The sequence below is a fragment of the Nannospalax galili genome, unplaced genomic scaffold, assembly GCF_000622305.1.
Source record: "Nannospalax galili isolate Female #2095 unplaced genomic scaffold, S.galili_v1.0 scaffold23, whole genome shotgun sequence".
Taxonomy (NCBI): domain Eukaryota; kingdom Metazoa; phylum Chordata; class Mammalia; order Rodentia; family Spalacidae; genus Nannospalax; species Nannospalax galili.
In genome coordinates, this window is record NW_008350771.1 from 1,574,604 (window position 1) to 1,600,367 (window position 25,764).

General features: G+C 44.5%; 1 protein-coding gene across 3 annotated transcripts; it reads right to left on the minus strand.

Moving 5' to 3' along the window:
• Positions 1 to 488: 488 nt before the first annotated feature.
• Positions 489 to 8,654, minus strand: Med18 (mediator complex subunit 18). 3 transcript variants are annotated; one of them, XM_029570861.1, is made up of 4 exons: positions 8,529 to 8,635; positions 8,200 to 8,285; positions 7,405 to 7,548; positions 489 to 1,639 (listed from the first exon to the last, which is right to left on the minus strand). In XM_029570861.1, exons 3-4 carry the CDS (start codon positions 7,475 to 7,477, stop codon positions 1,086 to 1,088), a joined length of 627 nt encoding a protein of 208 aa, XP_029426721.1. In that variant the 5' UTR covers positions 7,478 to 7,548; positions 8,200 to 8,285; positions 8,529 to 8,635; the 3' UTR covers positions 489 to 1,085. The 3 variants fall into 3 exon arrangements, with proteins under 3 accessions (XP_029426721.1, XP_008846178.1, XP_029426720.1); XM_008847956.3 differs by having other exon boundaries at positions 8,200 to 8,654; XM_029570860.1 differs by lacking the exon at positions 8,200 to 8,285 and having other exon boundaries at positions 8,529 to 8,647.
• Positions 8,655 to 25,764: the final 17,110 nt, after the last annotated feature.

Below are 25,764 nucleotides of genomic sequence, written 5' to 3' on the forward strand. Positions count from 1 at the left end.
TTTTAAATCTCAGCACTCAGGAGGCAGAGGCAAGTAGATCTTTGTGAGATTTAGGTCAGCCTGGTCTATATAGCAAGTTTCAGGCTAGCTGGGGCTACAGATACTGTCTTAAACACTCCCAACAAAAGAAAAAAAAAGAAAGAAAAAGGAACAAACTTCATTACATTCATTCATTCAGTGTGTGGAGCGGTACAGTGTCACTGCAAGTATGTGGAAGTCAGAGGACAATTTGCAGGTTTTCTTTTCTACCACATGGGTCCCAGGGAGGCCTCTGGCCTCCATAGGTGTCCATCCCGTGTCACTGCCCCCAACCCAGACCCCCCCAACTCCAAGCAAACATACACAATAACAATACAATTTAAAGGCAGAGGCAGGTGAATCTCTGTAAGATTGAGGCCACCCTGGTCTACATAGTGAGCGCCAGTCCAGCTGGGGCTACAGGAAGACCCTGTCTCAAAAAAATCAAATAAATAAATAAGGATCAGAACTATAAGCATTTCTAGAACCTTTATTATCATACAACATAAGCTCACACTGTCATAAACCTTATATACAAATGTCAAAACAAACAAAAACCCATAAAAAACAAAAGAGGAAAACACTAAAAACTAAAACGAAAGCAAAGAAAAAAGGCAAAACAACGAGTTTCTTTTAAATTTATATGTATCACCTGTGGACAGGTGTCCAGCGAGGTCAGAAGAAGGCGTCTGATCTTCCTAACCTGCAGTTACAGATGTTATTAGCTAGGAACTAAGCCTGGGTCCTCCGCAACAGCAGCAAGTGCTTATAACCGAGCCATCCCCCAAGCCCAGGGAGAGTTTTCTTTCCAAAAGCTAATTTAATCTAGTTTCTACACTTTGGGCAGAGGGGCTTGGACAAATTCTCCATGTTATTCTAGACCATTAATTTTAAAAGGCCGTCATGAAGGTGAAATCACCATATGAAGGAAACAGCGAAAGAACTCAATTCTCTCTTCCTTCTTCCAGGACAAAATCTGCCTGGCTGGCTGTGGTGAAATGGGGCATTTGTAACACCTTTTGTCTAATAGGTGAAGACAGGCCTCCAGGGTGGACAGACCTTCATAATCACATAAGCCTTTTGGGGTCTATTTTTTCTAGGTGAACCAGAGGTTTGAGCTGCTCAGCAAAGTTTCTCATGTCATCAGAAACCATGTCCTGCCCGGCTGGTGCAACAACACTTAATTCTACAAGATAGGAGAGTGACAGGGCCTCTGTGCTGTCTGTGTTCCCTGGGACCAGGATGCGGAAAATCTTGTACACCACAATCTTCATGATGCCCTTCCGGAATAAGTGTCCCTTGGCAACAAACTCATGGTCCATACGGAAGCCCATTTCCATCAAGAAATCCGTGAGGTTCTCAGATGTGGCAATATCCACACAGTTCCGAACCAGGGCGTGACGGTTCTTGTCCCCCATCTCTGGCTGTCCCAGGTAGCGCAGATGCCAAGGTGACCCTGCCCTGTCCATGGAGCGCCGTGCCCTGAGAACAAAGGGGCTGGCCTGCTGGCCCTTAAGGAGGAATACCATTTCATGATCCAGGAAAGTCTCAGGCTCCATGTTGTCACACAGACCACGAAGGCGGTGGATGAGGCTTTCCAAACTGTGATCCAAAACACTTCCTGAAGAGGAAAAAGCACCACTGAGTCTGAGCTGTCATTCTGGGTCATGGAATTAGCAAAAGCTTAAACAAACAAAAAACCAGTTCAATGCATTATTCCATAAAGCACAGGAGTAATCCATGGGAGTTTATGTATACATTTCCTATTTTACATTTACTTATTTGCGTTTGTATCTGGCACACACACAGATCAGAGGACAACTTATGGGATCCTCTCCTTCCACTATGTGGGCCGCAAGGATTAAACTCCAGTTGTCAGACTTGGCAGCAAGCACCCTTACCCACTGAGCCATTGTCAGCCCACAGCCCAATAAATAATATATTTATTGTTCTTAAATATATTACATGAAAAGGACATTTTGTATTTTTTCCTTAAGTGATAGAATTTCATTTTCTGGAAATATATAATTGTGGTTGGGGTGTAGCTCAGAGGCAGAACATATGTTCAAGATGTAAGGCCCTGGGCTTGATCAGTTAAATAGTTGTTAGGAGCCAGGTATGGTGGTGCAGGCCTTTCATCCCAGCACCAGGGAGAAAGAGGCAGGTGGATATCTCTGAGTTCAAGGTCAGCTTGGTCTACAAAGAGCAAATTCCACGCTACCTAGAGCTACACAGTGAGACCTATCCGAACACCCTTCACCAAAATAAAAATAGTTGTTGGGCTGGGGGATATATCTCAGTGGTACAGTACTCGCTTGTTTAGTATGCATAAGGCCCTGGGTTCAGTCCTTAGCATTACAAAAAATAAAAATAAAAAAGGTAAATGACAAAACTGTGCTACTAACCAGGCATTATGGCACTCCTGACACTGAGGCAAGATTGCTGCAGGTTTAAAGTCAGCCTGGGCTGCAGATTTCCAGGCGTGCTCAAACTACATACAGCGTGAAACCTTGTGTCCCCCCAGCCCCTCAAAAAAGGGAGCACTGGCTGCTCTTGCAGAGGACCCAGGTTTGGTTCCCAGCACCCACACAGCAGCTAACAACTGTCAGTAACTCCAGTTTCAGGGGCTCTGTCGCCCTTTTCTGGTCTCTGTGAGCACTGCACGTACATGGTATGCTTACATACATGCAGGCAAAACACTCTTACTCGTAAAATAAAATAAACAGACTGGAGAGCTGGCTCAGTGGTTAAAAGCACTTGCTTCCTCCAGAGGACCTGAGCTCTATTCCCAGCACCCATGTCAGGTGGCCCACAACTGCCTGTAACTCCAGCTCCAGGGAACTCAATACCTTCTTCTGACCTCTGTAGAGACCCCTCATGTACTTAACCTATATATACACACACACAAATACATATAATTAAAAATAAATCTTTGAAAAAATAATTTTAAATTGCCTAAATTCGTCTACCAAATATACACTGTGTGGCCTCCTAAAAAGCAGCACCCTCTCTAGGTCTCAAGTTTTTTTCACTTGGGTCCTTACATGTTTTCTGATCTTTAGGATAGAGCTAATAAACACCTTATAGGCTGTTGCAAGATTTAAGTAAGTAGGCAAAACACTTGAGGTACAGAGTAGAGACTCAGAAACAATAACTCAGAAGAGTCTGGTGGCCCAGGCCTGTAATCTTAGCTATCAGAGTCCAAAACAGAAAGATAGCGTGTTCAGGGCCTGCCAGGGCTATACAGCAAGCTCAAGGTCAGCCTGGCAACTAAGCAAGACTCTTAAAGTCAAAAAGAAAAAAGAAAAAAAGAAAAAGGGCTGCAGGTACAGCTCAGTGGTAGATCACTTGCCTTGCATGTGCAAGGCTTTAGGTTCATTAACCAGCATGTGAAAAAAAACAAAACAAACCCAAAACCTAGGCGTGGTGGCGCATGCCTTTAATCCCAGCACTCCGGAGGCAGAGGCAGGTGGATCTCTGTGAGTTCAAGGCCAGCCTCGTCTACATATCGACTTCCAGGCCAGCTGGGATTACAAGGAGACCCTGTCTCACACCCCCTCCACCCCCCAAAAAAACCTGGGCTGGTTAAGAGCACTTACTGCTCTTGCAGATGACCCAGACTCGGCTCCCCCCACCCACATGGCAGTTCACACCTGTCCATAATTCCAGTTCTAGGGGATGTGATAATGTCTGGCTTCCAGAGGCACTAGGCATGAACATGGTGCACTTACATGCAGGCAAAACACTCATTCACATTAAAAATAAAATAAACGAATCTTAACAAAATAAACACAAATAAGGTAGTATCATAATCATTTTTACTTATTTTTGTTTTGTGTCTTTGTTTCCTTCAGACAGTGTCTCACTATATAGTCTGGAATTATGCAGAGCAGGCTGGCCTTGAACTCAGAGATCCTCCTGTTTCTTGAGTACTGGGATTAAAGGGCTGTGCTACCATGCCTGGCCAATGTTTTAGTTTTTTTGTTTTGTTTTATGGTTTGAGACAGGGTCTCCATGCAGCCCCAGCTGTCCTGGAACTTTGTCCTGAACAAACTTTGTCCTGGAACTTTGTAGACCAGGCTGGCCTCAATCTCACAGAGATCAGACTGCCTCTGCCTCCCAAGTGCTGAGACAAAAGGTGTGTTGCCACTACACCCAGCATCTTTTTTATTTTTTGACAGGATCCCCTTCTGTAGCCAACATGGTTTAGTCCACTAGAATTCACTATACAGCCCAAGTTAGCCTTGAACTCACAGCAATTCCCATGCCTCAGACTCCCAAGAGCCAGGATTACAGGCATGGGCCACCACGAACAGCATCTTTTTTGTTTTTTGAGACAGGATCTTACTATGTAGCCCAGCTGGCCTAGAACTCACAGAGATCTGCCTGCCTCTGCCTCCTGAATGCTGGGATTAAAGGCATGTGCCACCATGCCCCCCTTTTTCCCCTTTTTTCTTTTTTTTTTTTTTTTTTTTTTGGTCTTTTTGAAGCAGGGTCTCCCTGTAGCCCCAGCTGTCCTGGAACTCACTACGTAGACCAGGCTGGCCTTGAACTCACAGAGATCTGCTTGCCTCTGCCTCCCAAGTGCTGGGACTACAGGTGTGCGCCACCACGCCCAGCTTTTATCATCATTTTTTAAAAGATATGAGTCATCTCTCTGAAGTCACTAAGTTTAACTCAAGGAGTAGTTATCAAACTCAGTAATTAATTCTACCCAAGAGAAAAAGAGAAGCTGTTCACAAAAGACTTGTAAGAATGTTCATAGCAGCTGTTGTCAAAGTAGTTAAAAACCAGAAATGGGGCTGGAGAGATGGCTCAGTGGTTAAGAACACTGGCTGTTCTTGCAGAAGACCCTAGTTTGGATCCCAACACCCACATGGCAGCTAACAACTGTCTGTAACTCCAGTTCCAGGGGATCTGACAGCCTCTTCTGTCCTCTGTGGGCATTGCATGACATGGGCGCACTTACCTACATGCAGGCAATACACACACATAAAATTTAAAAAAAAAAAACAAAAAACCCAGAAACAGACCAGGTGACCAGCCCCACAGCAGGATGGATCAATACACTGTGGTATATTTATATATTTATACTCATATGGTAGTATACTACTGAGTAATAAAAAGCAAAAGATTACTGATATACATAGTAATATGAATAAATATTGATATAATAATGCTAACACAAACCTTCAACAAAAGACACATTCTAGTTAGGTGTGATAGCTCATGCCTATAATCCAAGCACTTAGGAGGCTAAGGCAAGAAGTTCAAAGTTATCCTTGGCTAACCAGTTAGCCTGGGCTGAGACATTGGTTAAAAAAAAAAAGAACAGTGTGGTGACACATGCCTTTAATACCTTTAGTCCCAGGACTCGGGAGGCAGGATCTCTGTGAGTTCAGTGCCAGCCTGGTCTACATAGTGAGTTCCAGACCAGATGGGGCTATAGAGGAAACCCTGTCAAGAACCAAATTCTGTCCCATGGTGGTAGAATGAATCTCAAGGGCATAATGCAAAGTGAAATAACCAGTCACAAAACCAATTATTTCACTCATATGAGGCATGTCAATAGTTAATACAGGAAACAAAGGTGGTCAGTAAGGGCTAGGAGTAGGAGACAGGGGAAATTAGCATTTAATAAATACAGAGTTTCAATTTTCAAGATGAAAAGTGTGTGGTAGTGCATGCCTATGAGACCAGACACTTGAGGTCAGCCAGGGCTTCACAGTAAGCCCCTATCTCAAAAAAACAAAAAGAAAAAGAAAAAGTTGTAGAGATCTGCTGTGCACACCTGAAACCATAAGGCTCAGGTGGGAGGACCATAAATTTGAGGTCAGCTTGGGTTATACAGTGAGAACCCATCTGAACAAACGAGTCTAGAGAGCTAACAAACAATAATGTCAAGTGCATTAAAAATAAAAGCTAGCCAGGTATGGTGGCGCACGCCTGTAGTCCCAGCACTTGGGAGGCAGAGGCAGACGGATCTCTGTGAGTTCAAGGCCAGCCTGGTCTACATAGTGAGTTCCAGGACAGTTGGGGCTACACAGAGAACCTGCTTCAAAAAGACAAAAAAAAAAATTTAAATAATTAATTTAAAAAAATTATTTTTATTTTATGTGTATGCATGTATTGCATGCATGTAGGTAAGTGCACCTGTGTTGTGCAATGCCCAAGGAAGACAGAAGAGGCTATCGGATCCCATGGACTGGTCTTCTGCAAGAACAGTCAGTGTTCTTAATTGCTGAGCCATTTCTCTAGCCCCCTTTTCCTAATTTTTAAAAATTTATTTTTTATGACTTTTTTAAAATTACGGGGGCTGTATGTGCAAGTGTGTTCTGATGTACAGGGGTCTGCAGAAGCCAGAGGCATTAGATTCTGGAGCTGTAGTTAGAGATAGTTGTGAGCCACCCAATGTGGGTGCTGGGAACTAAAATGGAGTCCTATGCAATAGTACCTGCTCTTAACCACCAAGCCATCTCTATAGTCTCCTCATCCCAATTTTTTTTTTTGGTCTTTTTGACACAGGATCTCCCTGTAGTCCCAGCTGACCTGGAACTCATTATATAGACCAGGCTGGCCTCGAACTCACAGAGATCTACCTGTCTCTGCCTCCCAAGTGCTGGGACTTTTAAAGGCACTGTACCACCATGCTCAGCTCATTCCAATATTTAATTCTTTTAAAAACTTTTTTGAAAAAAAAATTTTATGTGTATGTGTGTATTGCCTGCATGTGCACCCGTGTGCAATGCCTGTGGAGATCAGAAGAGGCTGTTGGCTGTTGGATCCCCTGGAACTGGAGTTACCAACAGTTGTTAGCTGCCATGTGGGTGCTGGGATTCGAACCCGGGTCTTCTGCAAGAACCAGTATTCTTTTTTTTTTTTTGTCTTTTTTTGAGACAGGGTCTTCTTGTAGCCCCAGCTGTCCTGGAACTCACTATGTAGACCAGACTGGCCTTGAACTCCCAAAGAGCCACCTGTCTCTGTCTCCCAAGTTCTGGGATTAAGGCATGAGCCACCGCGCCCGGCAAGAACTAGTATTCTTAACTGCTGAGCCATCTCTCCAGCCCCTCATTCCAATTTTTTTTTTTTTTTTTTTTTTTGTCTTTTTGAGACAGGGTCTCCCTGTAGCCCCAGCTGTCCTGGAACCACTATGTAGACCAGGCTGGCCTTGAACTCACAGAGATCCACTTACCTCTGCCTCCCGAGTGCTGGGATTAAAGGCGTGCGCCACCACGCCTGGCCATTCTGATTTTTTAAAAACATAAGTTACTTATCCAGTGTCATAAATTGTGCAGCTGCCTTTGTGTAAGGCATCTCGAGGAAGCTGATCAGAAAAAAAAAAAGGAAAAAAGCAAGGTGGCAATCCAAGCTGCCTGGCTCACTTACCCTGCAGTAGGTACTCCATCATGTTAATGGCGCCCCCAGTGACTGGCATCATGGTAACTGGAGGTGCCTCCATGACGACTGTGATTAGGTGGAAGACAACAGAAATGAACACGGACCTCCCAATCGGGTAAGCACAGGATACACCTAGAAAAATTACACTTGCTTATAGGTTGGAGTGTAGAGAGACACAGCAGATATGTTGGGCCATGGGCCTCCTGCAATCAAGACTCATTCATTCCAAACTTTTTGAGCATTTGCTTATACAGCTAGTTTGGAAAACTGAGGTAGATGACACAGACATAAAAAGATCTGACCATACCCTCAAGTCTCAAGTTCTGAAACTCTCAAAGGTTATCTTCAAGAAGTCTGTCACCTCTTACTCTGGAACCTACTGTCTTGTTCTTATAAAAAAAAAAAAAAAAAAAAATGGCCAGCGGGGCTGGAGCGATGGGTCAGCACTTAAGAGCACTGGTTGTTCTTGCTAAGGACCAGGATTCCATTCCCAGCACCCACCTGATTGCTAACAACCGTTCCCAACTCCAGTTCCAGGGGGACCTACGCCCTCTTGACTTCTGCAGGCATTGCACAACACCGGTGCACTCACACACATACAAGCAACACACTCATACACGTAAAATAAAAATTAATTTTTAAAGGCCAGTGATATATAACCCCCTTGTGCTACTCAAATGAGACAATGGATGTACAAACCGCATTCAAAAGTAGTGAAAAGTTAGCCTGGGCTACACAGAGAGGCCCAATTTCCAAAAATAAAACGAGGCGAGATGGACACACCTGCAGTCCCAGGCGGTGACAGGAAGGCTGCTTTAAGTTCAAAGCCAGGCTTGCCAGGACAGTACAGTGATGCCGTCTCAACAAAACTAAAACCAAAGTACCAGAAACTGACTAAAGGGCCCGTCTATCGATCATTTTTACGCATGACGTCATGGAGGGAAGCGGGTCTGACTAGAATGGGCAATGGCATTTCTGAAAACACGTTTTCAAGCCAGCACTGCTGAGGCCTGTGATCAGACCAACCGCACAGGTCCCGGTACCGAGTCAGGTCATGTGCGTTCACAGCAGGCTCTCGCCCCTGTGCACGCGCCAGCTTCTCGCACACCCACCCGTGCAGCCCCGTGACTCGGAATCCCGACCACCCTCCGCGAGCTCAGGGTTCTCTAATCCTGGCAGGGCCAGACCAGCGCGACCACCCCCACACACTCCCTTCTGCATTTCCGGTAGAAAGCGGAAGTCCCGGAAACCTCAGCCCAGCACTGTAAGGGTGCCGAGAGGGCAAGGGAAAGCGCCCCCCCGCACGCCCCACCCGGAGGCTAGCAGCAGCGTCTGCGCGCGATTCAGGGCTTGCTGTTCTAGAGTGGACCTCCTGGAGGTTGCGCGGATATTTGCGTCATACACCGCCTCTAGGATAATGTGTTCTGTTTTGTTTTGTTTTTCCAACTTCTACGTGGGTATGTTTTTATCAGACTTCTTGAAACTGATTGAAGAGATACTGCTTAAAGTTTGAACTCAGCCGCTGTGTGTGTGTGTGTGTGTGTGTGTGTGTGTGTGTGTGTGTGCTTTGCGTGCAAATGAGCTTGGGAAACAGCCGCTGAGAAGGTCATAAGGCAGAGCCATCTCTGGGATGCCTGAAGCGCTAGGGGATGATGCGCTGCCCTGCTAAGCATGACCTTAAGAACAGTTAGGGACCTCAGCAGTACACTTAGTATTTGTCTGTGTTTGTTTAAGGGTCTGGAGAAAGGCTTCAGTGGTAGAGCACTTGCCTAGCATATGCAAGGAAGGCCCTACATTTAATGCCAAGCAACCACAAACTTGTTCAAATTGTACCTACCACAATTTTTAAAAATGTAGGAGACCAGGCATAATCTGAGTCTGAGAATCTGTAGTCTCAGCTACTCAGGAGGCTGAGACAAGGAGGGTATGTCTCTCAAGCAGGGACTTTCTCAAGGCCAGCTTGAATGACATTGTGAGACCTGTTCTCAAGAATAAAGGCAGGTAAACCAGTAATGGTGGTACACACCTTTAGTCTCAGTACTCAGGAGGTAGAAGCAGGGGGACCTCTATGAGATCGAGGCCAGCCTGGTCTGCATAGCAAGTTCCAGGCTAGCTGGTGCTGCTGAGAGACCCTGTCTCAAAATAAATAAATAAAAATAATAAATAATAATTGATTATTAATAAATAAAAATAAAGTGAAAGCTGGGCATGGTGGTGCACACTTTTAATCCCAGCACTTGGGAGTGGAGGCAGGAGGATCTCTGTGAGTTCAACGCCACTGTGGGCTACATAGCTGAGTTCTAGGCCAGCTGAGGCTACAGAGAGACCCTGTTTCAATCCTCCCCTCTAATTTTTAAATAATAGAGGAATGGCTGGGTATGGTGGCACATGCCTTTAGTGCCAGCACTTGGGAGGCAGAGGCAGGAGAATCTCTATGAGTTCAAGGCCAGGCTGGTCTACATAGTGGGTTCCAGGCCAGGTGGAGCTACTGGGAGACCATCTCAAAAAGACCAAAAAGATTAATAATATTATAATAATAGGGGCTAGAGAGATGACTCAGTGGTTAAGAGCACTTGCTCTTTCAGAGGACCTAGGTTTGGCTTCTAGCACCCACATCCAGCTGCTCACAACCAGGTATAACTCCACTTTCACTTGGATCTGATTTCCTCTTCTGGCCTCTGAGGGCACTTGAATGCATGTGGGGCACATATGTACATTCAGGCACACATATATACACATAAAATAAATAAGCTGGGCATGGTGGTGCACGCCTTTAATCCCAGCATTCGGGAGGCAGAGGCAGGCAGATCTCTGTGAGTTCAAGGCCAGCCTGGTCTACATAGTGAGTCCAGGACAGCTGGGGCTACAGGGAGACCCTGTCTCAAAAAGACCAAAATTAGTTAATTAATTAATAATAAAATTTAAATTCAACAAATATTTATCGAACTCTGTAAATATGTCAAAAACTTAAGAGACAGACAGGAAAGGGATTAGTGTAAGGAAAATGAGGCACTCAAGTGGAGTGCACACTAAAGAGGGCACCAAGAAATTCAGTATTCATTTAAAAAATTCTGGGAATAAAAATAATTTTGGAAGATAGTGACTCACACTGTAGCCTAACCTGGCCTGGAACTCACTATGTTACCCAGGCTGACCTTAAACTCAGGGCAGTCCTCCTGCCTCAGCTTCTCAAGCACTAGGATTATAGATGCGAACCATCACATCCAAATTTATTTAACTGTTGACTCTATAATTTTACCAGTGAGGAAACTTAAGCAACATTTGTTAAATAACACGGGACAGAGTGCAGGGTCTGGGACTCAAGTGTGAGCAGCTGATGTCCGACCCTTCTTCATGCCTATACACTCTCTTGCCACTTCTAGCTTTGGATCCTTGCTCTGATCTGTAATACACCTGTTTCTTCCTTTGTGTGTGAGTGCTTTGCATGTATATATGTGTGCCACACACATGCAGTGCTCATGGAGACCAGAAGAGGGCATTGGATCCCCTGAAACTGGAGTTACAGGCAGTTGTGAGCCACCATGTGGGTGCTGGGAACTGATCGTGAGTCCTCCACAAGAGCAGCCGGTGCTCTTAACTGCTGAGGCATTTCTCCAGCTCCATCCTTTTCCTTCTCGTTTTGTTTTGTTTGAAACAGGGTCTTGCTCTGTAGCCCAGGCTACACTAGAAGATGTGATCTTTTTTTTCAGCCTCCTGAGTGCTGGGATTACAAGAGTATACTACCATACACAGCTATTATTGAACATTTCTTCAAAGTTTGCTATGCCCTATACATTCGTTTAAGTTTATTTGTTTTTAGAAATGGTCTGGCTACGTAGCCCTAGCCATCCTGGAACTGGCTTTGTAGACCAGGCTAGCCTCAAACTTTCAGTGATTCTCCTGCCTCTCCCTTCCAAGAGCTGGGATTACAGGCATGCACCACTGCACCCAGCTTCATTTAAGTGTTAACTCTGTTTCTGCCTTTAAAAGAGTTTACCAGCAAGTTTAAGTAAATAGAAAATTAAACTAAGGAGAAAATGCCATGAAATTTGATTCAACAGAGCAATGCGATTCAAACAACTCAGCTGTTTTGGAAGCAAGCAGGATACTCTGCCCATCCTGGGGCAACAGGGATTCTTCTGATTAATTCCTAAAGTAACTTGAACTAGGGGGCTGGAGAGATGGCTCAGCAGTTAAGAACACTGGTTGTTCTTCCAGAGGACCAGGGTTCAAATCCCAGCACCCACATGGCAGCCAACAACTGTCCGTAACTCCAGCCCCAGGGGATCTGACAGCCTCTTTTGACTTCCGTGGGCATTGCACGACATGGATGCACTTACCTACATGCAGGCAATACATGCATACACATAAAAAAAAAAGAATAATAAATTTTAAAAATTCATTTAAAGTAACTTGAAGTAAAAAGGAATCCTAGGCAATGGGAACAACATTTACAGAAAGACAATGAGTTAAGTAGGATGAATATATAGAATTTGAAGTGAGAAGGAATAAGAGGAGGGCTGGGGCCATAGCTCGGTTGGTATAGTTCTTTCCAAGCTTGCAAAGGGCCTTGGGTTTGATCCCTAGCACTTCACAAATGTGCAACATCACAGAATCATGCAGCACCACATAAAGTGGGCGTGGTAGCACATGCCAATACTGGGACCTTAGGGGCAGGAGGATCAGAAGATCAGCATTGTGGTTTGGATTATAGTTCAGTGCTTGTCTATCACGAGTGAGACTCTAAATTCAATTCTTAGCACTGCAAGGTAAAAAAAAAATCAAGGTTATCCTTTCTATATAAAGCCAGCTATCCTATGACACATGAGACACTGCATCACACACACACGCACGCACGCACGCACACACACACGAGTAAGAAATAATTCTGGGGCTGGAGAGATGGCTCAGTGGTTAAGAGCACTTGATGCTCTTGCAGAGGACCGCAGTTCAGTTCCCAGCTTGGTGGCTGACAACAGTCTGTCCAAGGGTCTGATCTTTCGGCCTCCTCGGGTTTGCATGCATGTAGTGCACTTACATGTACGTAGAACATTCACAAAAATAATATAAATAAATACATTTTAAAATACATAAGTCAAAAATTACAAATAAAGTAAAAAATAGGACCATCAAGATGGTTTGGTGGGTAAAGTGCTTTCTTTGAAGCCTGAATACCTGAGTTCAATCCCCAGCACCCACAGAACACCCAGGACCCACAGAACAGGAGAGAACTGATTCCTGCAGGTTATCCTCTGACCTTCACATGTGCACTTGTGTGTGCACACATACATACCATACACAAATAAATAATGTAGAAAAGCATTTTTTTTGGTCTTTTTGAGACAGGGCCTCCCATCTCTATGCTGGCCTGGAACTCATAGAGATCTGCCTGCCTCTACCTCCTGAGTGCTGGGATTAAAGGCATGCAACACCACATCTGGCCCTTGAAAAGCTTTTTTAAAAAATATTCTATTTGTTATTTTTATTTTATGTGTATGAGTGTATTACCTGCTTGTATGTGAGTGCACCCACGTCATGCAATGCTATGGAGGTCAGAAGAGGGCTTCAGATTCTCCTGGAACTGGAGTTAAGGACACTTCATAGCTGCTATGTGGGTGCTGGAAATCAAACCTCGGTCCTCTGCAAGAGCAGTCAGTGCTCTTAACCACTGAGCCATCTTTCCAGCCCCTTTGAAAAGCTTTTAAAAGGTGAATCCTTGCCGGGCGTGATGGCATATACCTTTAATCCCAGCACTTGGGAGGCAGAGGCAGGCAGATCTTAGTTCGAGGACAGCCTGGTCTACATAGTGAGTTCCAGGCCAGCTGGGGATACAAGGAGACCCTGCCTCAAAAGACAAAAAAAAAAGTGAATCATTTAATTTTTTTTCTTATTTTTTATATGTATGAGTGTATTGCCTGCATGTATGTAAGTGTACCTGTGTTGTGTAATGCCTGCAGAGGTCAGAAGAGGGTGTTGGAGAATCCTGGAACTGTGTCCTCTGCAAGAACAGCGAGTGCTCTTAACCGCTGAACCATCTCTCCAGGCCGGGAAGGTGAAGCTCACTCTTAAACAAAGTCATCTGTGAACTTTGCATGTAACACTACAGACTAGAAAGGCAGGATATCCCCACTGGTGCAATAGTGGCAAGTGTGTTACTCGGAGTAACCATTAATGCTTTCAGGTCTGTTCCACAGGAGGGAATTCACATCTGGCACTGTAAACCAAGTTAAAAAAAAAAAAAAAAGCCTATTGCTTGGAAGGTCATAAGCCCTAGTGGGAGAAACCACTGCTGTTGTTTCCCTAAATGGACTTCATTATGTCAGATGTGTCAGTCAAATTGCCTTTGAAATAGCTATGCTTGTGCCCGTAGATTAGTGCTGCTGTCAGCTTTGGGCAGAGAAACTTTTTTTTTTTTTTTTGCAATGAGTAGCAGTAACTTCCGAGATTCATAACTGGTCAAAGTGATGAAAATAAGCCGGGAGTCATGGTGCATGTCTGTAGTCTCCCCCACTTGGGAGGCAGAGGCAGGCAGATCTCTGTGAGTTCAAGGCCAGCCTGGTCTACATAGTGAGCTGAGGCTACAGGGAGACAAAAAACAAAAAAAGGTGATGAAAATAAGTGACTGCTCATCTATAAATGTGGCATCTATATTTCTCCCTCCAGAGCTCAGGGAACATCATGGAAGATGGGATGGAAAAACTATAAGAGCTGAGGAGGAGGTGGTGGGGAAGGCTGACATCAGGGTACCACATGAACTCTTGAACTCATAGCAATTGTGCTTACTGATACAAGATCTGCACAAGATTGCACCCATCCTGTCATAGTGGGAGTGGCTCAAAAGGCTCCACCCCTTCCTGAGGATTTATAGACCATTCATGGTTAATAGGGGAAGGAGAGACAATTCCTTCAACTGGATAAGCCACTGATGAGGTGCCTGTGCTCCTGTAACCAGCCTCCCTCCCTGTTCCTGTAAACAACCCTAATGAAACTCATTAGGTCATTGAAAAAAAAGACATGAAAGTGGATGAGGACTAGTTAAGTAGAGGAAGGTCAATGGGGGCGCACGAGAAGGTGATGGGATATGTATAACTACAACCAAAATACATTGTTTATGTGTATGAAAGTGTCATAATGAAACCCATTATTATGTATAATTCATATATGCTAATAAAAGGCATAATGAAAGGCCAGCAAGATGGCTCAATGAGTAAAGGTGACTGCTATCAACCCTGATGAGTTGAATCCTTGGAACCCACATGGTGAAAGGAGAGATTTCCACAAGTTTTCTTCTGATCTCCACATGTGTGCCATGGCACATGTGTACCCACATGCAATACACACATAAACAAACATTAAAAAGGCATAATAAATAAAATGGACCAGGGCATAGGCCAATTTGTTTAATGTTTGCTGTGGATACATGAAGCCCTGTGTTAAATTCCTAGCATTGTGGTGGTGCACACCTGAAGTCCCAGCCTTCAGGAGGCAGAGGCAAGAGGAATAGGAGTTGAAGGTCGTTCTCAGCTACACGGTGAGTTTGAGGCCAGCCTGGGCTACATGAGACTCCATTTCTTTTCGGATTTTTTTTTTTTTAGTATTTTATTTATTATTTTTATTTTATGTGTATGCGTGTATTGCCTGCATGTAGTTGAGTGCACCTGTGTCATGCAATGCCTGTGGAGGTCAGGAGAGGCCATTGGATTCCCTGGAACTGGAGTTACGGAGTGTTGTTAGCTGCCATGTGGGTGCTGGGATTCAAACCCGGGTCTTCTGCAAGAATTGTCAATGTTCTTAACCGCTGAGCCATCTCTCCAGCCCAGGATATATATATAAAATCTACTAGGGATTGAACCTAGGATGTCATGCCTGTGAGGCAAGTACTCTACCACGGAGCTACAGCCCCTGAGACCCTGTTTTGAGACAGAGGGGGAGGGGAAGGGGGGCGGAGAGAGGAGAGGACAGGACAGGACAAATGGGATGATTTAGAGATAACTAGTGGAGGGAGGAGAGAGAAGACAGAGTTGGAAATGTCCAGATTTTTATCTTGGTGGCCCTGGTCATGGTAGAACTTTTCTCCTCCCACAAGACTGAGCAAAATGATTCAGTGAGCACTGAGCTCAGTGCTGAAATGATTGGAGGACGTTTTAAATCAATAGATGCATCTTTTTCTAATTTCAGGCAGAAAGTCCAGTGAGTTATGTATGTCTTTTGAGGCAAGACAATGTTTATACAAATTTTAGCAGAAATCAAGTTAAATAAGGTTAGTTTGAAATAAGGTTAATTTTTAAAAGATAATCAGTAGCTGAGCATGGTGGGGTATGCTTGTTTTTAAAAAACATTTATTATTTATTATTTTTATTTTGTGTATGAGTGTATTGCCCCCTGTATGTAAGTACACCTCTGTTTTGCAATGCCTGTAGAGGTCAGAAGAGGTGTCAGATCCTGTGGAACTGGAGTTATGGATGGTTGTTAGCTACCATGTGGGTGCTGGGAACTGAACCTGGGTCCTCTACAAGAGTAGACAGTGCTTTTGACTGCTGAGCCATCTCTCCAGTCCTGGTGGGGTGTGCTTGCTTATAATCCTAGCACTTGTCTAAAAACAAACAAACAAACAAACAAAACCAGGAAAAGGTAAAGTGACTTGCCTGGGGCCACACAGCTAGTAAATGCCATTTAAATTCAATTCTGGATGGCACCCAGCCATCATCTTCTGCTTCCTTCTGGGTTCATGGGCTCTTTCCCCATAGCATATTTCACCAATTAGTACAATTAGTGGCAGCAAGGGAGGAGGAAAGTTCCCAGATTTAACCTTACTTTTTCTAATTTCAAACAGTGGATTGAGCTCAAAGGAGTAGGTGGAATATTTGACCAGTCTGCCTCAGCATAGTGGATTATCTACAGGAATTGCAACATTCACACACCCCTACATGTTTCCTTCATCTGCTGTCTAGACTGCGGCCTAGGAGGACCAGATAGGGTGGCACATGCCTGTGATTCTAGCAGTCAGGAGAGTGAGGCAGGAGGATCATGAATTGGCGCCCAGCCTGGGCTACATAGTGAAACCCTGTCTCAGATGATGAAGGAAGAGGAGGGGGGAGGGGAGGGGAAGGGGAGGGGAGGAGGAGTCCTGTCACAAAGATGGAGTTCCTCTTTTTTTTTTTTTTTTTTGTCTTTTTAATACAGGGTCTTCCTGTAGCCCCAGGTGTCCTGGAACTCACTATGTAGACCGGGCTGGCCTTGAACTCACAGAGATCTGCCTGCCTCTGCCTCCCAAGTGCTGGGATTAAAGGTGTGTGCCACCAGGCCCAGCCCCCTCTATATTTTTTAAATTATTTTATTTATTATTTTTATTTTATGTGTACTAGTATATTGCCTGCATGTGTGTGAGTGCACCGGTGTCATGCAATGCCAGGGGAGGTCAGAAGAGGGCTTGGATTCCCCTGGAATTGGAGTTAAGGACAGTTTGTAGATGCCATGTGGGTGCTGGCAATCGAACCCCAGTCCTCTGCAAGAGCAGTCAGTGCCCAGCCCAAGAGTTGCTCTATTAAACTCCATGTTGCACTCCCAACAGTGTTAACAAACCGTCTCTCTGGGAATAATCTGCTTTCATAGCTACTTTTTTTTCCGTAGCCCTGCAGAAATGTCTAACTACTGTCTCTGACAAGTACTGTCAATCATCCCCATCCCAGCCACTCACTCCAGCCACACTGTTCTCAATGGTCTAATTTGATCATATCAAAAATGCTGCTAGCTAAAGTCTGCAACTGCACATTCTGCCTGAAATGCTTATCCTACCACTTAACTCCAGGATTCATGTTTTCTTTTTTCTGTCTGCATTCAAATCTTTTTTTTTTTTTTTTGGTCTTTTTGAGACAGGGTCTCCCTGTAGCCCCAGCTATCCTGGAACTCACTATGTGGACCAGGCTGGCCTTGAACTCACAGAAATCCGCTTGCCTCTGCCTCCTGAGTGCTGGGATTAAAGGTGTGCACCACCACGCCCGGCTCAAATCTTTATTTTTTAAAATTTATTTTATGTGTGTGAGTGTTTTGCTTGCATGTATGTAAGTGCACCCAGGTCCTGCAAAGCTGGAAGAGGTCAGAAGAGGGCATCAGATCTCCTGAACTGGAGTTACAGATGGCTGTTAGCCACCATGTGGGTGCTGAGAATCAAACCTAGGTCCTCTGCAAGAGCAGCCAGTGCTCTTAACCTTTGAGCTGTCTCTTCAGCCCATCGAACTCACAGAGATCCACCTGCCTCTGCCTCCTGCATGCTAGGACTAAAGGGATGTGACACCACACCCAGCCTTTGGTTTTTGAGATAGGGTCTCAATATGTAGTCCTGGCTGGCCTAAAATTCACTATGTAGACCAGGCTGGCCTCAAACTCAAAGAGATTGGCCTGTCTCTGCCTCCCAAGTGCTGGGATTAAAGGCCTATAGCACCATGTCAGCTTTTTTTTAATGTGTATGAATGTATTGCCTGTACGTAAGTGCACCCATGTTATGCAATGCCCATGGAGGTAAGAAAGCACCAGATGTCCTGGAACTGCAGTTTCAGATGGTTATTAGCTGCCATGTGAGTGCTAGGAATGGAACCCCAGGTCCTCTGCAAGAATAGTCAGTACTCTTAACTGCTGAACCATCTCTCCAGCCCAAACTTTTTTTTTTCTAAAGATAATTTTATTTTATGTGTATGAGCGTTTGCCTCCATGTATGTATGTGTATCATGTGCATGCCTGATACCCACTGAGGCCAGAAGAGGGTGTTGGAACCCCCGGAACTGGAGACACCGGTGGTTGTGACCCACCATGTGGGTGCTGGGAACTGAACCTGGGTCTTCCAGAAGAGCAGCAAGTGCTTGTAACTACTAAACCATCTCTCTAGTGCCATGTAAGCTTTTCTGGATTTTTTTTTTGGTGTCTCATAAAGCTCAGGTTGGTTACAAACTGTGCTACCAAGGTCAACCTTGAACTCCTGGTCTTTCTGTCTCTACTTCCAAAGTATAGGGCTTGCTGATATGAGTCGCCGTGCTCAACTTTCTAAGCAGCAATATTTCTTTTTTTAAGACAAAAATTTCACTTTGTAGCCCAAGTTAGCCTTAAACTCACAACCCTCCTGCCACTGCTCCCAAAGTGCTAGAATGTCAAATATCTATCACTATGCTCCTAAATCATAGTATTTATGTAACAACAGAGTTTTAGGCTATCAAATTAAGGGCTGGGGATGTAGCTCAGTGGAAGAGTACTTACCTAGTATGCAAAAGCCCTAGATTTGATCTCTAGCACTGTCTAGAACTATACATGGTGGCCTCCTGTAATCCCAGCATTCGGGAGGTGGTGGCAGGAGGATCAGGAATTCAATCTCATCCTTGGCTACATAGCAAATTTGAAGCCAGCCTAGGTTACAGGAAACTCTGTCCCCCCAAAAGAAAAAAGAATAAACAAGAGAAATGCCTCTGTATACGTGTATATATGGACTCCAAGTGGAGGCCAAATAAAGATGGACACAAATGCACGTTCCGGTTGAGAAATAAAGAGTTGAACCTTGGAAGTCACAATTCACAAAGACACCTAACCTAGCCTTAGTCATTCTGTACCCTCACGTTGTCTTGTTCCTAGTGTGATAACTGCAGCATCGTTATTAATAGTAACCACCAACAGTAAACACCCAGTGACAATAAATGATGTAGTCATTGGTCTTGAAGAGTTCGAATTACAAGGACTTGGGAAAACATGCCAGGTCATTTTGTGACTAATGCTCTTCCCTGGGTGCTGACTTGAGTTCTTCTCCAGTCCCCACCCCCTTGATGACAGGTAGCATGAGCCATTTAATCTCAAGGGGGTGGGGGGAGGACCAAAGAAAGCCTGGTGCTGAGGGTAGTTGGCCTATTTACTCGTTCCCTTTTATTCAGCCCAGCTAGCCCAGCCCCAGTCTCTGGTTGTCCAGGTGTTAAGCTGCCTTGAGGGGATAGCTATAATAGTTAATATATTACACACATCCATAAAAGATTAAAGATTAGCTTTATTTTAGCTGAACTGTAACTGTCTGTTTGGGTTTCTCTCCTCTCAGGCTGTCTGGGGAAGTCAACCTTGTTTTCTGTCTGATGATAATTAACCCACTGGGCCTCAGATTTCCTGGATGGAGGCTCTCTGGCAGCTCGGTTTAGTGAACACTTGTTGGGTGCTAGGCTCTAGGGTAAACACTTTCTGTGACTCTGTCTCATTCACTGACTTTTCTTACTAGCCCTTTGAGGCAGGTGATATGCTCCCTGTATCCTAGTTGCTAGCCCTGAGTCTGCTATATGGTTTGCAAAAATTGGGGAGCAAAGGGGTTGTGGCCCTTTGACATCTCTTTACCATTAACTCCTTCCTTAGGTCAAAGGTTCATACACTATTGTGTATATCAACTTGAATGCTTTCTTTGTATAACCCAGAAGAGATGGAGCTACCAAAGAAGATTTTGTAAAGAATCTTGAGAGCACTGGAGACAAGAGTGGTAGAGGGCTAGCCCAGTAGGTGTGAGCCCCTAGAATCAATCCCCCGCACTACAATTTTCATTGCCCACCCTGTTGGTGCAGGTTTGTAGTCTTGGCTACAAGACAAGCTGAGACAGGAAGATCAAGAGTTTGGGGGTGGGGGGACTGGCAGGGAGGCTGGAGAGATGGCTCAGCAGTTAAGATCTTGTACAATTCTTTCAGAGGACTCAAGTTTTGTTCCCAGTACCCTCATCAGATGACTCACAACCACCTGTAACTCCAGCTCCAGGGGATCTGATGACTTCTTCTGCCCTCCAAAGGCACCAGTATTCATGTAAACACACATGCACACACACACACACACACACACACACACACACACACACGCACGCACACACACACAGACTAAAAAAATAAACTTTATTATTATTATTTTGTCTTTTTGAGACAGGGTCTCCTTGTAGCCCCAGCTGGCCTAGAACTCACTATATAGACCAGGCTAGCTTCAATCTGACAGGGATACTCCTGCCTCTACCTCCCAAGTGCTGGGATTAAAGATGCATGCCTGGCCATAAATATTTTTATTTAATTTAATTAATTTATTTATTTGGTCTCTTTGAGACAGGGTCTCTCTGTAGCCCCAGGTGGCTGGAACTCACTGTGTAGACAAGGCTGGCCTTGAACTCACCGAGATCCTCCAGCCTCTGCCTCCCTAGTGCTGGGACTAAAGGCGTGCACCACCACATCCAGCAAATCTTTGCTTTTTAAAAAGAATTTAGGGGGCTGGAGAGATGGCTCAGCAGTTAAGAACATTGGTTGTTCCTGCAGAAGACCTGGGTTCGAATCCCAGAACCCAGATGGCAGCTAACAACTGTTTATAACTCCAGTTCCAAAGGATACGACAGCCTCTCCTGTCCTCCTTGGGCATTGCACGACATGGGTGCACTTACCTACATGCAGGCAATACATACATACACATAAAAAATAAAAATAATAAATAAAATATTTTTTTAAAAAAAGAGTTTAAGGCCTGTGGCTGGACCTGTAGCTCAGCTGATAAAATGCAAGAGCTCTGGGTTCAGTCTCCACCACCACATATAAAACCAGGCATGGTAGTGCGTAACTGTAATGCCAGCACTAGGGAGGTAGAGGCAGGAGGATATGAAGTTCAAGGTCATCCCCAGCTACCTAGCAAGTTCAATGCCAACCTGGGCTACAGGAGACCTTGTCTCAAAATAAAATAAAATAAAATAAAATAAATAAATAGGAGTTAAAGGCCTGCCTGAGTGATAGAGTGAGTTCAAGACCCATTTCTCAATAAATAAACAAAAAAATAAATAAACAGGGGTTGGGGGCTGGAGAGATGGGTCAGTGGTTAAGAACACTGGTTATTCTTGCAGAAGACCCAGGTTCCAATCCCAGCACTCACATGGCAGCTAACAACTGTCTGTAACCCCAGTCCCAGGGGATCCGAAAGCCTCTTCTGACCTCCAAGGGCATTGAACGACATGAGTGCACTTACCTACATGCAGGCAATACACTCATACACATAAAATAAAATAAAATAAAAATACAGGGGTTGGAGCTGAGTGTGGTGATGCATGCTTTAATTCCAGTGCTTGAGAGGCAGAGGCAGGTGAATCTCTATGAGTTCAAGGGGAGCCTGGTCTACATAGCGAATTCCAGGCCAGTTGGGGCTATAGGGAGACCCAGTCTCAAAAAAAAAAAAAAAAAAAAAAAAAAAAAAAAGAGAAAACCCACCAAAAACAAAACAAACAAACCCACAAAAAAACAAAAAGTGGGTTAGGACTAGAGGGATGGATCAGCAATTGAGAGCATGCATTACTCTTGTAAAGAACCCAATTTCTGTTCCCACTACCCATGTTAGGTGGCATACAACCTGTAACTCTAGCTCTAGGGGCTCTGATGCCCTCTTCTAGCCTCCAAAGGCACCTGTACTCATGTGTGCACACACACACACACACACACACACACACACATACTTGAAAATAAAATAAACCTTAAAAAGAAAAAGGGTTAACATTTGAACTAGATAATTGGACTTGAACCTTTTGTTTCATTTTCCTGTTTGTTTCTTAATCTGTAAAACAGGGAGATTATCTACTTGACAGAATTTCTGTGAAGAGTGTAGTTGATGTTTGACGTACTTGGCTTGTAGCAGGTTTTCTTAGATTCTACTTTTAAGTACTGTAGTCAGGGGGCCGTATATGAACATTCAACAGGGAACTAATCCAGGTGCAGTGTTTTTATCTTAATCCTTACACTTGTCAGGCTGAGGCAGGAAGATCCTGAGTTCTAAGGCATACCTTTATCCCAGCATTCAGGAGGTGGATCTCTGTGAGTTTGAGGCCAGCAGCCTGATTTCCATAGCGAATCCAGGCCAGCTGTGGCTACAGGAAGACCCTGTCGAGAGAGGGGCAGGGGGAGAATGAGGAGGAGGAGGGGGAAGAGAGGGAAGAGGCGGGAGGAGAAAGGTTACAGAGAAGTCAGCCTCGTGGCATGTGTCCATAATCCCAGCACTAAAGAGTCTGCAGAAGGACGAGGATCTCTGCAAGTTGAGGTGAAGGCCCCCAGAAAGATGGTGAGACGATTTTGTGGGCAGATTTCACCTCACCTATTTGTTCTTAGTGAACAGGGTTCAATCAGTCAACAGCTGTGTACTAAGAGCCCACAGACAGGCCCACACCAGTTTTTGGAGATGCAAAAGTAGTTGAAGACTCAGGTCCCAGCTTCCACTCTGGTAGGAAAATGAAACCCTGTGATGATTATGATACTTCAGATGTGCACAGCATTTCTTGACGCACCAAACACTTTCCCATTCATCATTTTTGTGTCTTCTCCCACAATCAGGATGAGGAAGACAGGGGGAGCTGTTATGCCAGCTCCACCTCCCATTAGCCGGGTGACTTCAAGCAGAAACATCTTCTCAGTGGCTTAGTGAAGATAAAAAGAAAACCACAGATGACGCACCTAGCACAGTGGTACGTACTGTGACCAGCTGCTGGTATTATGGCCATCCTAATTTTACAGATGTGTACATGGCTCAATGAAAACTGTCAAGTTGTTATGAGTAAGAGCTGCAGTTTGCTGGGGAATCTCCAGCATGGAAGAATTCATCATCACTGTTCTCTGCTCTTCCTCAGGAGGAAGGTCAAGAATGAACTTCAGAGAACGGAGACCATGGTCAAGGTGTGACTCAGGGAAAAAAATCTCAAGCCAAAAAACATTACAGGCCTATAGACTGAAGAGAGAAAGGGGTCTTCATATCCTTTAGACTCTAGAGAAAAGATGGGGAAACCAAGCCTCATGGAACAGAAGGGACTTGTCCAATGGCTCAGTGTGGAACAGCGAGTCCTGAATGAGAGGCACACTTTTTCTCGCTGTTTCTTTTTGAACAAAATCTCTTCATTTTCAGTTTTAGAAGGTTTTGAGATAGGGTCTCACTTGTAGCCTAGGCTAGCCTTGAATTCACAATGTCTTCTGCGTCCACCTCCCAAATACACAGATTATAGGTGTTACCACACTTGGCCTATATTTTGTTATATTTTATATATTTTTATCTATTTATTTCTAATTTTTTTCTGGTCTTTTTGAGACAGGGTCTCCCTGTAGCCCCAGCTGTCCTGGAGCTCACTGTGTAGACCAGGCTGGCCTTGAACTCACAGAGATCCACCTGCCTCTGCCTCCCAAGTGCTGGGATTAAAGGCATGTGCCACCATGCCCGGCTCTATTTTATTACTTTTATGTCTATGAGTGTATTGCCTGCATGTGTATAAATGCACACATGTCCTGCAATGCCCACAGAGGCTAGAACAGAGTGTCGAATCCCCTGGAACTGGAGTTACAGATGGTTGGTAGTCATCATGTAGGTGCTAGGATTTGAACCCAGGTCCTCTGCAAGAGCAGCCACTGCTCTTAACTGTGGAGCCATCTCTCCAGCCCTCAGAAACTATTTCTTAATAAGAGGGGCCCTAAAACGACTTGTGAGAGTCAGTTCTTTCTTTCCACCATCTGGGTCCCAGGGAACAAACTCAAATCATCAAACTTGGCATCAAGCACCTTTACTTGCTGAGCCATCTTGCTGGCCCCTGTTATAGTTTTTTGTTGGGGAAGGTTGAGACAGGATTATTCTATGTAGCCTAGGCTAGCCTGGGAGTCATTATGAAGCCTAGACTGGTATAATTTCTTCAGTCATATAGACTTGGCTGGATTCTTGACCCTGCCCTAACCCTCTTTGTGACTTAGATGAGTAACATAACATCTCTGATCCTCAGTATCTTCATCTGTAAAATTAAATAATAGCATCTATCTCATTGGTTTGCCATAAAGATTAAATTATATGGTGCACATAGAGTATAATAATTTAAATACATATCTAGTTCCCATTTTACAGATGAGGAACTGAGGCTTGTTGCAACTTCCCTTGCCCCAGTATTGTATATCAAGTCAAAGAGAGAGCCTAGAAGTTGAAGAAGCTTCTGGATGAGAATTGGGTGTATAGGACCTAGCCAAGCTCTTTTTGAACTTGTCACTTGGAGCCACTTTTCTGTCCCAGAGCTCAAAAAGATACAGCTACCTAGAGCCCTGCCTAGCCTCTATGGCCTAGTAGACAAACAGGTTGTGAAACAACCTAGCCCTGACTCAGCCTGGACCTGCTCCACTGGTTCCAGCAGGAGGCTGGGGCTGTTTGGTTGAGTCCTGCAAGGACATTGTGTCTAACAAACAGGTTGCTTGTCAAATCCCTGACAGGGGTGCCAAGCACACTGTGAACTCTGGTCATTGAGGAGTCATGAATGACTGAACTGGGGTACCAAGCTGTATGTGTCTCCTGGTTGTTATTCTTGTTAAATGATCGCCCAAGGCCAATATCAGCATATGGGAATGTGCTAGAGGCTGGGGAGCTTCCGTCTTTCAAAAGGCAGTTTGGTGTGGTGTCTAGTGCCTGGGCTCTAGGGTCCACATTATGTAGCGCTACATTCAGACCCCTGGCTTTGCTGCCTACTGTCTTTGTGACCCTGGGCATGTGTCTTTATCTCCTTTTAGTATGAATTTCCTATTCTAGAAAATGCTGTCTTTGAAAAATTGTCTATTGAGTGATAAAAGATGCCAATTTCCTAAAAGATGTAGAAAATTCTCTATAAATCCAAAAATTCTTTAGAATCCTATGCGTGAATCTGTCTCTCCCCAGCTCCAAAGGGAGATTGCCCCCCGCAAGCTATGGGTTTATATCATGGTGACAAGTTCCCACTCACCCAAAAGTAGTAGAAAAGGCACTAGCAAGGCCTGCACATCAGCCCAGGCCAGTTTATCCCTCTTCTCATTTTGATCACTGGATTAATTTCTTAATATTGGAAGTATGGTAATCCCAGTACTTGGGAGGTGGATGCAGGAGGATCTTGAGTTTAAAACCAGCCTATCAAGTTTGAGGTCAGCCTGAGCTACCCAAACTTAGTGTCTTACTATGTAGCCCAGGTTGACCTCAGATTCATGATTTCCCCAGTTCCTAAGTGCTGGAATTGAGGGTTTATGTCACTATGTCTGGCTGAGAAAGAAATGTTACTAATCAAGAGTTGTTGTAGTTGAAAACTGGTCCCCAAAGATACCCAAGTCCTAATCTCCCAACTTGTCAATGTTGACAGTACACCTTTCATCACTTTGTAGATGCAACTGAAGGAACTTGACAAGATGGGGCTATTACCTTGAAAGATCTAGGTGGGTCCTAAATGGGATCACATCTGCCCTTAAGACATAGGAGATCTGACTACAGAAGAAGGCAAGACAGTGTGTTGTGGTTTGAATGTGTCCCCAAACGGTTACTGTTGGAAACAATTCTCAACACAACAAAGATGAGAGG